At 47.1% G+C, this 12,372-nt stretch overlaps 1 protein-coding gene across 1 annotated transcript in view; it reads right to left on the bottom strand.

Annotated features, from left to right (window-relative positions):
• Positions 1-233: 233 nt before the first annotated feature.
• LOC137084316 (sialate:O-sulfotransferase 1) overlaps positions 234-12,372 on the bottom strand; it is a 34,274-nt gene continuing 22,135 nt past the window's right edge. The window contains exons 5-9 of the mRNA XM_067450494.1: positions 11,239-11,360; positions 10,653-10,824; positions 9,796-9,960; positions 3,331-3,531; positions 234-3,141 (exon numbers count right to left, since the gene is read on the bottom strand). Of these exons, the coding sequence (XP_067306595.1) occupies positions 2,789-3,141; positions 3,331-3,531; positions 9,796-9,960; positions 10,653-10,824; positions 11,239-11,360 (1,013 nt within the window). The 3' untranslated portion in view covers positions 234-2,788. The remainder of the gene's footprint in view (positions 3,142-3,330; positions 3,532-9,795; positions 9,961-10,652; positions 10,825-11,238; positions 11,361-12,372) is intronic.

Below are 12,372 nucleotides of genomic sequence, written 5' to 3'. Positions count from 1 at the left end.
GTTTGGATATTATGTTAGTTAATTCTGGTAGATTCAGTAAAGCAATGAATGCCTGCTCACATTGCTTAGTAAACCGTGAACAAATAATTCAGGATGTTTTAGTCTCCCAGGCATCTGTCGGATTTATTTTCCTGTGAATATTTTAAGAGCGAGTCTCTGAAACGTTCAAGTGACTTAATATTCTCAAACAATCTTTTGTCACCACTTCTGAGAAGATGAAAAAAGACACCGGCTTGCATCATGAATTTTATTCATTGTGTTTTCACAACAGCAGTCAAACCTTGGGGGCCGGCCCCTCTCAATAGCATCCACTCAAGTGAATAGTAGTCACAGAATCTGACCGATGTCAAGAGAGTTTATGAAAATCAAAAAAAGACTTTACTCTAGGAAGGCAGAAATAGAACCTATTTGCTTTGTGGAAAGTTTAGTGAATACAATTAATTCATAATGGAATTTGAGTGAGGCACCAGAACGTGAACGTTCTGCACACACACACACACACACACATATCAATGTAGCACACATGTGCACCATGTACTGCAGCGATGTGCATGGAAATAAAATTCTGTTTCATTCAGACATTAATCTGTCACAGTTCTCCAGGCAAGACACAATGACCTCAGCACCAAGCCTGCAGGAAATCACAGTGGGGGCGCAATGGAATTCATTTATAATTCATATCAGGCGCACAGCTTTTTATTCTCCACGGCAGAGGCTTATGGAACAAACCTAAAGCGAAATCTGATATATTTCATTAAACCTCATATATGGCTCATTAATTATACTTGTGTTAAGCTTACTGATATGTATCTCTTTTTAAGAATCATCTGGGGCCAAAATAGTCTAACTTGTAGTTAATAAAGGCTTAAAGGGATAGTTCACCCAAAAATTGAATGTCACTCCAAACCTTCTTTCATTGTATGGAACACACAACATGTTTCATTGCACGCACACACACACACACACACACACACACACACACGCACGCACACACACACACACACACACACGTATTTTGAGGAAAGTTTCAGCTGATATAGTGAAAGTCAGTCCGCTCCAGTGTTATTTTGGACTCCACTGATTTACACAGTGTGAACAAAAATGGTTGAACATTCCACAAAAGGCTTTCTTTTGTGCTCTGGATAAGAAAGAAATTTGTGACAATTTGGAGCAGTGTTGTTAATGTTAACTAGTACTAAATCTATTATGGTTTAAAAAAAACTAAAATGGTTCCCATTTAATTTAAATAAAGGTGAAATAAAATGGTGTGTGTGTGTGTGTGTGTGTGTGTGTGTGTAATGATGCCTTGGCACCAGCTGAAATAAGTACAGAAACAATATGAATGTAAATAGAAGTATTAAAAAAGTACCAAAACTTAACAACAACAACAAAAAAATCAAATTAAAAGCAAATTAAACATTTAAATAAATACTATAACAGTACATACATTAGTTTTTTGGTCGTGAATCGACAGCTTAGTATAAACAGAACAAAAAAGTGTAAACAGTATGGCTATGGCACTATTTAACTGCTCTTTTTGTTTGAACATCCCAACCAGTCCAGCATAGCAACACTGACTCAACCCATGGCGTGAGTTTGGAGGTGTTAATGTTGTTTTTTTCAGACCAATGAAAGATGAGGGGAGAGTTTGTTTAAAGTTACATACTCCCGCATTATGTAACCCTAATCACTGGTATTAAATTATGGATCAAACTCTTAACAGTGAAACATTTTTATTTACCCTACACTGAATGACGCTAACGGATTGATCTTTTGTGTCCCATTGAACAACTCTGCAGAAACAGACCCCCGGTGGGATTCCTGCCACCAGCACTACAGTGACATTGTCTGAATTCGCAGCTGATCCCAGTTTGGCAATGTGCAAAAGAGTATTACACCAGCGCTTAATCCAGACACATCTGGAGCATGCTGGCGGCGTGCTAATCAGCTCTGGGAGGATTAGCATCAGGCTAACGTCATTCCGCAAGGCAAGTCTAGTCCAGCTGAAAGCTTCCTTTTCATTCTGAAGGAATCTAGCGGGATGGGGACAGTCACTACTCGTTTGACTTTTGATGTATGCTAAGTCTGTTTTCCATGTCATATTTTCTTGATCTTGAAGGTTTGAAAGGAAAACCTGTTCGTTAAACCTATTCCTCATGACAGTGTATTCCGTTTCTCACCTCTCAGGGCCACAACCACCATAAACACGTTGCACTCAATATTCACATTTGGTTTACCAGTGACTTATTCAATACTTGATTCTAATCAATTGATAACATTCGGTCCCCCCCTTGCCTTCGATATGTGGTTACATCCATGTCATCTGTTATGCTAATAGATTACATCAGCTCTGTAAAATGTCCCTACACATAAAATGATAATGTTGTTACTGTGGTCGACATGTCATTATCTTTTGCAGTACATGTCAGATTTGTTTATAAGCATTTACATCTCTTGTTTATTAGGCCTCTTGTTGACTTGTAGTTGTAGTATGTAATTAAGCACTCATGTTTCCACCCGAACGAGGAAAGAGAACTTATTTTGCTTCCGACTAGATATGTTTTTGAGCTTTAAATCTGCAGTTGTCAAACATAATGTTTATAATTATTCACCACGTTCTCAACAGTGTTGAACTTCGTTCTCCTTTACAGATCACCGCTAAAACAAGGCGATCTCTAATTTCGACCTCAATATGTGAGGAAATAGATGTATCAAAATATCTCCCGGACATGGTAGTAGCATTGAAACTTGAGCAAGACGACAACTTCTGTACTCTAGTGTGGGTTTATCATCTTGGAAGATACTCCTGTGGCAAGCCAGAATGGTTGCTGGCTCTGAGTGCCTGGTCCACAGTATTGATGTAACCATCAATCAGCCGTTTCATATCTGGGGTGAAGGGGTCAAAGGTGGGCCGTCGTGCACCTGAGCGCTTGAAGTGGCCATCCTTGTTGCACTCAGCACAGAGAAGGCGCTCTTCACTGACACTGGTATTGAGAAAGGAGGTGATGGATCGTAATGTGGGCACCAATGCTTCCTGCAACTCCTCATAATGAACCACCAGAAGTGTCTTTCCATAACGAAGCCAGTCCAATACGTGAGAAGCCCACCAGGAGGCATAACTACCCACAAATTCAGGCCACTCTGGAAAGAGGAGAAAGTAGGATGGTAAGAATTACATAAAGGATTTGCGCTACATATTACCAGCCTAATACTGTCTTTACGGGATTACCTGTGCAAGCTTTTCGTATTTTTGTTGTGAGAATACAGTAAAATGTGTGTCTCATGTTTGTGTCTCCAAGTCATAGACCCTTTATAATGTGCTTTTAATACCTTTGCTCTTCCAGTGCTGATCAGAAGCGTAACCAAGATGCCCGGCACACTTGCGGTTGAACTCAGCCATGAGTGAGCGGTAGGGGTTTCTTATCAACAGTATTGCTGAGTCATACATCTCTATATCCCGCTGGCCGCTCTCATGTGTCTTCACGCAGATGGTTCGTCCACTCTTCCAGTAATCTTTCTCACCCTTGAAGCCTGCACAGTTGGGAGGAGAAGAGGATTAGAATATACAGCCAACTGCACGTGGCGCCCGCTCAGTGCCGCCTCTGAATCCAAACATATACGTTCCAAAAATTGCATTAAAAAATGACGTTAGTCCAGGCATGAGCACCACGGCTCCCCTCAGGCAAATGTGTCAGGTTCTGTGATGGATTTGAAAAGGCAATGTGACTTTCAAGGCAGGTCAAGTTCTTTAATAATAGAACAAAAATATGCTCAATAAAGTTTGACATTTGAAAGAGAACCGAAAGTCAGCTGTGCCCAAATGCACAATAAATAAATGACGTATATTTATGGATTTGAAAAGAAGAAAAACATCAAGAAACTTAAGAGGCCCTGCTGAATGAATCTATAGCCCATGTCAAAAAACGTCCCTGGTTACGACTGTAACCTTAGTTCCCTGAGAACAGGGAACGAGACGCTGCGTCAGCTGACGCTATGGGGAACGCCTCCAGCGTGACCGGTGTCTGAAACGTTTATCCAATCACATCAGTCCTACTGACCGGCGACAGCCTCTGACGTCATAGACGTGCGACCAGGAAGTATAAAAGGGCGCCTTGCAAACACAACCGCATTCAATTCGTCTGAAGGGACTGTTTACAGGCAGGCAGGCCCCGAGGTATGGCAAAAGTGACGCAGCGTCTCGTTCCCTGTTCTCAGGGAACTAAGGTTACAGTCATAACCAGGGACGTTCCCTTTCGAAAGGGAACTCGAGCTGCGTCAGCTGACGCTATGGGGAACGATATACCCACGCCGCCATGCCGAGGGGAGTGCATGCCTACTGGCAGTGACCACTGTCAGGACAAGCAAATTCTGAAGAAATGCCTGAACCACTCCCCCTCTGGTCACCTTAGGCTGTCAGTGACAGCATTCCCTACGGTCATAGCCCGAGCTGTGGCCTTGGGGCACCTTTATGTACCCTACCCTGGCCGCTCAAAGGCCTGGAACCAACCTGTTCGACAGAAGGGGTTCCTTTAAGGGAATGTGGCTAGGGGACCCGAGGGCGCCCCAGCCAGTCACTATTCGGGAAGAACTTCACCGAATGCCACCAGGGAGGCTTGACCTGGCGTCACTATGCGGGACGCTTCCGTCTGCCAGCCCAGTCTGTTAACAACAGAGCCTCTGGAAACTCGCCTCTGGAGAGGCATCAAGCTGAGGGACTGCGAACTGGCAGTGTCCGCCTCAGGCCGGAACTCAGAGACGGGCTATCCTGGAGAACAGCGCTCAGCGTAATGCTTTCCCACCCTTGCTAGCGAGGGGAGTCAGCTGCTCAATCCTAGGATCTACCGAGCACATACATTACAGGGGTGCTCAGGAGGCCTGAGAAGGCCTACAGGCTGATCTCACAGGGAGGCCCCGAGGGGCCTACGACCAACTGACCAGGCCCAGGCGGCCGTAAGCTCACAGACAACCCTCCTAAGAGGGGAGCTCTTAAGCCTGCCTTGTAGGTACCATGCTGTAGGCAACCTATGCAGGTCCCTGTCCTGTAAGGACCGCATAGCAGCAGTGTAAACTCGTCGTGCTAGAGTATGCACCTGCCATCAGGTGCTGCCGGCTAGGACCGAAGCCTGACGGCAGGAACCACTAGCTGTCAGCTTGAGTTCCAGTTCTGTGTCTCCTTCCAAGGAACTCGTTCCCCCAGGGAGGCCCCGCAGGGCCTACTACCTGCCAGGCTACTCGTAGCCGGCACTTCGGCCGGGGAATGACCTCAGGGCGGCCTGGTGAGGCCTGCTACCTGATAGCAGATCATGCTAACCGCCCCGGCTAGCAACCATGCTCCCTGCTCACCTTCCGGGGAGGCCTAGCGAGGCCTAACCCCTGTCACCCAGAGGCCGAGGCCCTGGGCCCCCCCCTCAGGGGAAACCCGATGAGGCCTGCTGCAACCCAGCAGGCCCTCCGGGAGGCCTGGTGAGGCCTGCTACCTGCCATCTGGTGACTGGAGCCCGGGAGCTGTTATCCAGCGCTGGTTCCCTGGAGTACCCCCTCAGGGGAAGCCAGATGAGGCCTGCTGCATCCCAGCAGGCCCTCAGGGAGGCCCCGCGAGGCCTACTACCTATCATCCAGTGACTGAAGCCCAGGAACGACCCCTTGGGGGAAGCCAGACGAGGCTTACTGTTACCACAGCAGGCCCTCAGGGAGGCCTGGTGAGGCCTACTACCCGCCGTCTCGCACCTGAAGCACGGGAATACCCTCTCAAGGGAGGCCCGGCAAGGCCTGCTGCACCCCAGCAGGCCCTCAGGGAGGCCTAGGGAGGCCTACTAACTGGGCTTGTAGCCATGCCAGCGATGAATACTCGCTGGCAGGTCGGATGAATGCTGGCCGCTCCATGTCGGGCTAACCATGGCTGTCTGCTTGGCTGACGAAGCCTGTTGACGAGACAATACTGTTTGTGACAACAAAAGGGAGATTTTTTTTTTTTTTTTTACCATCCCGCACACGGGCCCCGATGTCGCCACTCCAACTAGAAGGCCCGTCGAGGCCTCCTGTTCAGAGACTACTGCCTGGACTGTCCGGGCTGGCTGCTCACAGCTCACAGCTGGCTTCATTCGGAGGCTCACGGGGTCCTCCCTGCGAAGCCCAGTCCTCCGGCAGAACCTACAACACAGACCTAATTGCATCGCCAGAGCGGTGTACTCAACACATTGCTCTTACAACCCCTTTAAGTAAGGGGAGTTCATTCCTTACCACACCAGCCCCGGGGAGACCGCTGCTATTTCCAGCAACCCGCAGTTTCCTCCAAGGCGTCGCCATGGTGATGCTTGGCTTCCCAGGGGAGCATCCAACGCTGGGCCCTCAAGAGGCACACAGGTTGTGCGTGTCGCTCACCCCGAGCCCTACGAAAGGTGGAGCAAAAAAACACAGGGCAAATTATTGCAATATGCGAATAATGGTTACCACAGTCCCACATCCCTTGGATGGGGTAAAAGTATTTGGCCCAGGTGACCCACAAACCTTACTTACCGCCTTACAGGCTAGGTTGCAAAACTATAATGCTCTCACCTTTTCCCATCTGTATTACCGCACCCCCGAGCGCAGACCCGGGGGCGGGCCCTGGCCAGGCGACTCTCACATGAGAGGGGGCTGAATAGGGGTTTTTATCATCCTGTAAAAACACAGCCTAAGCTATCTGCCTGTATACCAGTCTCTGCTAAGGCTGCCACCATAGCAACTTAACATCCCAAGCCCATATCTCGAGGGTTGGGTACACATATCTTCGTTCGTGTGTTAGCCTACTCACCCTCGCGCTTACTTACGTCCGCAGGGGTTAATGCTACAACACTTGCCCTCCGGTGGCCCGGAGCTTTTAGCCGAACCGCTAGGGACACCCACACTCGCTTAGTTTCCCTCTTGAAACATATTTCCGCGAAAATGAGCGGTAACCGCTCTCAACGCACTGAGAGAACACACCAAGTAACATGTTTACTTTACTGGCTTAACGTGACGGCTACTCTCCACTAGCGAGGCTAGCTCTCACCAGCCGTCTCACGGCTTCCTTAAATAAATCGTTCCGGCCACCAAACGGGGACACCGTACAACACACCCTCGGCGGGGAGCACACAGCATTTTAAGAACATAAAACGTCCCTCATACTGAGGCTTACCCGCTGTCCACCGGCGCGTGATGACATCCGTGCACAGGCATATACTCACAGTATCCATTGCGCGGACCCCGAGGGTTGTTTCCCGATGAGGCGTCCAACGCTGAATCTTCCTCCTCATGCCCACTCAGGGAAGCGGTCGAGTTTACTCAGACGACTCCTTTCACACAAGGAAAACGCCACTTTTCCGCTTCTAGTGCTTATGATAACTTCTCTATAAGCTCATAAACGAAAGCACCCCAAACCTGACGGGGGCGCCTGCTCACCAGACCAGACGGGCCGTCAGAGTCTCACGTCCGCTCATCATTGGCCCCGCCCGGCCTGATGTCAAGCGCCAAGGAAAAGGGTGGAAGGAAGGGCTCACCTACTACCTCCGCTTCGCCCTCGTAGGCGGAGTTTCCCCCCGCCTACGCTGGTTCCGGTCTTCGGCACCGGCACCCTTCCTCCAGTTCCGGGTGTCCCGCCTCTTTTGCGCCCTACTCCGCCATGGAGGGGGCGCCCGAGAGGCCACGCTCGCTCGTTGGTCTTGTCTCCGGTCCTCAGACCGTGACGTACCAGGGACACCCGCCTGCCTGGGCGCGGCCCCGGACCTCAGTGGGATGCAGGTTTTAAAAGCCGCTGAGCGCGCCTTCGCCTCTCTAAACCTTCCCACCACCGCCTCGACGGAGGTGCCGAAGAGCTCAGAGGGCGAAACCGGGGCATCGAGGAGAAAGGACCTCTCTTTCCCCCCGATGTCCGCAAGGTTCAGCCACAGATGTCTCTCCGTGGCCACCATAGCCGCCATCGACCGTCCGATGGCGACTGCTGTTTGCTTGGTGGCCCGGAGAGCTAAATCTGTGGTGCGGCGGAGCTCAGCCATCGCCTCAGGGGGTAGGCCACCCTGGCGTTCCCCCTGATCGAGGTCCCTCAGCAGGTCGGCTTGGTAAGCCTGCAACACCGCCATGGTGTGCAGCGCCGCCGCCGCCTGACCTGCTGACGTGTACGCCCTGCCGTTTAACCGTGAGGTCGTTCTCAACGGCTTAGACGGCAGGGTGGGAGTTCTCAATGTCGATGCCCGGCCGGATGCGAGATAGTTCGCAAACGTCTCATCAACCGGCGGCATCGACACGTACCCCGCCTCGGCCACTCCCTCCACATCAGCGAAATTCGCCCGCTGATGGCGGAATAAGCGAGCCGAGAACGGGGTTCTCCATGCCCCCGCGATCTGCTCGTGGAGATCGGGGAGGAATGGAAGGCTCCCAAGAGCCGGGGGGTTATGGCCGGAGAGAAACCGATCGTCCAGGCGATTTGGACGAGCGGCTTCTCCCCTAGCGCGCCGCCACGGCAACTGTAGCCGCCCGGCAGCCCGCTCCACAACCTCCAACAGCTCCCCGTACACGGGGCAGGATGGCTGGGAGGGTTCGGCCTCGGCCGCTTCACCACCCTCCACTTCCATCCCTTGCTGATGCGGGAGCTCCTCGGCCGACAATAAGGAGGAGTTATCACCCAACTCCTCCTCCGGCGGCCGCCCCTCGTGATCTGGCCCTTCGCCGAGCACAACCTCCGTCTCTAGACGGCGGGCCAGATCCAGCTGGGAGCCCCAGGACATAAGTCGCCGCTCGGCCTCGGCCGAAGCGGGACCACTCCCAGCCGCTGGACCCTCTTCCCTCGAGAAGAGGGCCAGACGAGAGCGGAGCGTCTTCAGTGACAGACGCTCACAGTTCGCACAGGAGGCACTTTCCTCCAGAACCTCCCGTGCGTGCTCCTCACCCAGGCAGAACACGCAGAGTGTGTGTGTGTCCTCAGGTGTGAGGAACCTGGGACACGGGTCTGCACACTTTCTGAAGCCGTGCTTTGACTTGTGCGTGCGCTTAGACATGATGCTTTTTTTCGAATCAGACAAACAGTCCCTGAAGACGAATTGGATGCGGTTGTGTTTGCAAGGCGCCCTTTTATACTTCCTGGTCGCACGTCTATGACGTCAGAGGCTGTCGCCGGTCAGTAGGACTGATGTGATTGGATAAACGTTTCAGACACCGGTCACGCTGGAGGCGTTCCCCATAGCGTCAGCTGACGCAGCTCGAGTTCCCTTTCGAAAGGGAAGTCATATTTCACCATTTGCAGTCCAAATTGAATGTGGTGAGATACAAATGCTGTGTAACAAAATAATGGCAAGAACAGGCATCTTTCTGTTGAGTTATTTATGCGGGCTGCATCAGCCAGTCGTTATAATGAATCATTCCAAAAAACCCAAAACCGAGTTAGTGTTTGAATCAGACTGAATTCACTTTTTGAATCCATTACAACTGGACTATTCCCAAATTAATAAAATCATGCAATATAATTTGAATGGAATGGAATATCATTGATTTAAGAAGTCGTGTAGTATGTGATTAGTAATGTAGTTATGCCATGATGTGGTGGCAGATTCAACTTTGGTTAAATGTCCATTTTCTATTAGACATCAGTTTTTTGAGTCTCTGTTTATGTACACGAGAGAAAAGATAGGATGCTATTATGATAAATGCATCTCATCCAGTGTCAGAGCAATAATATTTTTCAGAATGGCTTGATTTGTGGGAAAGATTGCCTCCAGCAATGATGCATGCAGTCATTTAAAATGGTAAGATTTATTATTCCTGGTAGAGCTGTGGTCGTGTTACCTCTATTGTAGAGGGTGCCATCAAAGTAGTAACTGCCTGTGTAGTAGCCTGTGGCGAGCTCGATCAGGTGCCTCACCCAGGTGTTTCCAGCACCAGGAAAACTGGACAAAGCCACCAGTGAGCTTGACTTCTCAGGTAGAAACTTCTTCTCTGTGCATCTGGAATCTGGACCAAAAATATATATATTTGGCACTTATAGAAGGTAAGTTACTATATGAACAAACATGTTATTTTTCTCCCATTTTTGTCATCATGCTGTGTTTTTTTCTGGTTGTGTGTAGCACCCACAGCTCTGTATAGCCTTATAACCGTTTAACAACAACTGTTTACAATTTCCTTTCTTGTTTTGACATATTTCCTATTGCAACTGGAAATTTAGAAGGAGAGATTGATAAAACCAAGATGATACTATTTCTTCCTATTGCTATTTGGGATTAGGTAGAGGAAACGTAAATGTAAAAAGGTTGTGCTCAGTAAGATTTTCAATTCAGCAAAGATTCATTAAATGAATCAAAAGTGACCGTAAATACATTTGTAATATTAATTATGTTCTTTTGTAAAGTCTGTTAATCAATGAATTCTGAACATTTATTTTAAATTGTAAAAATATTCACTTTCATTTGTTCAATCGCTCTTTCCCCTCACATATTGTGCACGCAGCAGAAATCCTAACCAAATCCGCCCACAAAGGCACACAAGCTGTTCAAGATTAAAATTGAAGGAGCAGGTACCCTGTTTAATTCTAGCATACATCTCAAGGCTGAGCTCTAAGTGGGAAGAATACACTGCCCGAGTAGGGAAATGTGAGCACAGAGGTAATCATTAAGACCAATGAGAAGGTATCCACAGAGTCTTACCTTGAACAGGTGTTTGATACACCTGAAGAAAGAGCTGATGGGAACTCTGGGTAGGCAGACTGCTGTTTTCCCAAGCACAAAGCTCCTCTTTCATTGGCTCATGAAGAGTGAAGTGAGGGGTGGCATAGCCACAGAAACAGTCTGGCTTCCTGACCAGGGCCAGAGGAAACTCCTGACAAGATAACGGTAAATATGTGTATGAATCACACCAAGAGTCGACCCACATCTCTCCATCCGTACTTCAAATTACAACTTTTTTGAGTTATCTGAAAATGTTCTCAAGCGCTGCAATTAGCTTCTCAGCTAAAGACGAAGATGAATCAATTTACCATGTTGCTGGAGTGCAACAAAGCATGACCATCTGATAGAATGGGCTCAAATTATACCACAATCAAGGCGATAAAGTGGTCTAGAAGATTGATTATAGAATTAATCTGTGCTCTTTAGGGACACATTAAAGGTTAAACAAGCAGATTGTGTTTAGAAGACTGTGGGGGGAAAAAATCTGTGCATTTAGAGAAGAGAAACAACTAAAGTGGACCATATCCAATCCGAATTAATCTATATACAGTGAATAAAGTCAGACCTGATCCATGCAGGTCTCAATGCACCATTGGGAAGTGAGGTTGGGCTGGACGGCATGGGCCAGGGAAGCTGCTGTCGTCTTGTCCGGATTTTTGAAGCACCCTCGGTAGCGCACGTTCCTGTCTAAAGGCAGAGAAGAATGAAGAACATTGCCAATTGACAGGAGAAAATAGTATAGGAACAAGAGTTTGTGCCAACACTCAAATCATTGCTCTAAGGCCTGGAATGCTGCAGTGAATGCGTAATTAAATATAAGATAAAAGAAGGAGAAGAAAAAAAAATCTCCTAGACCTTCAAAGAAATTTCAGATAGTTCAAGGAATGAGGTAGTATGGGTAATGAGTGAACAGCAAAGAAGTCACATTTCACAGAAATAGGAAACTATGCTATCTTATATAAATAAATAATTTAGGTTGCTTCAGCTTTTTCCTAACCCTTTTCAGGCACAGCTGCATGTTTCTTTAAGCAGGTGCTTTTGAAAGGAGAGGAATGAATTTGATAAAACTCGCAATGCTTTAAATTGACTTTGACATTTTATTTTAATTTAACTTCCCATGATAGAGGATCATACATATTAATAATATGTTTCATTGACAATCAAAAGTTTGAGCTCTGTAAGATATATATATATATATATATATATATATATATATATATATATATATATATATATATATTCTATATATATAGCCTAAGTGAACATAAACTACTTTGTATTTATATTTATCTAAAGTAAGTAGTTTATGTTCACTTAGGCTGCATTTATTACATTAAACATACAGTAAAACAGTAATATTGTGTCATTTAAAAGTTTTCTATTTGAATTTAAAAATAGATGTGATGGATGGATTTTCAGCTTCATTACTCCAGTCTTCAGTGTCACATGATCCTTCAGAAATCATTCTAATATGATGATTTGATGCTCAAGAAAAATGTTATATTATTATCAGTATTGAAAACATTTTGATGTATAATAATACATTCTTTTCAGGATTATTTGATGAATCGAAAGTTCAAAAGAACAGCATCATTTTTTGTCACTTTATTGTCACTTTTGATTAATTTAATGTATCATTGTGTAATCAAATCATTAATCACAAATCAGTAGTGTAGTGTATTTTTTATCATTTATAAAG

This window comes from Pseudorasbora parva, chromosome 8 (assembly GCF_024679245.1).
Source record: "Pseudorasbora parva isolate DD20220531a chromosome 8, ASM2467924v1, whole genome shotgun sequence".
NCBI lineage: Eukaryota > Metazoa > Chordata > Actinopteri > Cypriniformes > Gobionidae > Pseudorasbora > Pseudorasbora parva.
The sequence above is the reverse complement of the archived record's forward strand: the minus strand, read 5'-3'. Positions and strand labels throughout refer to the sequence as shown.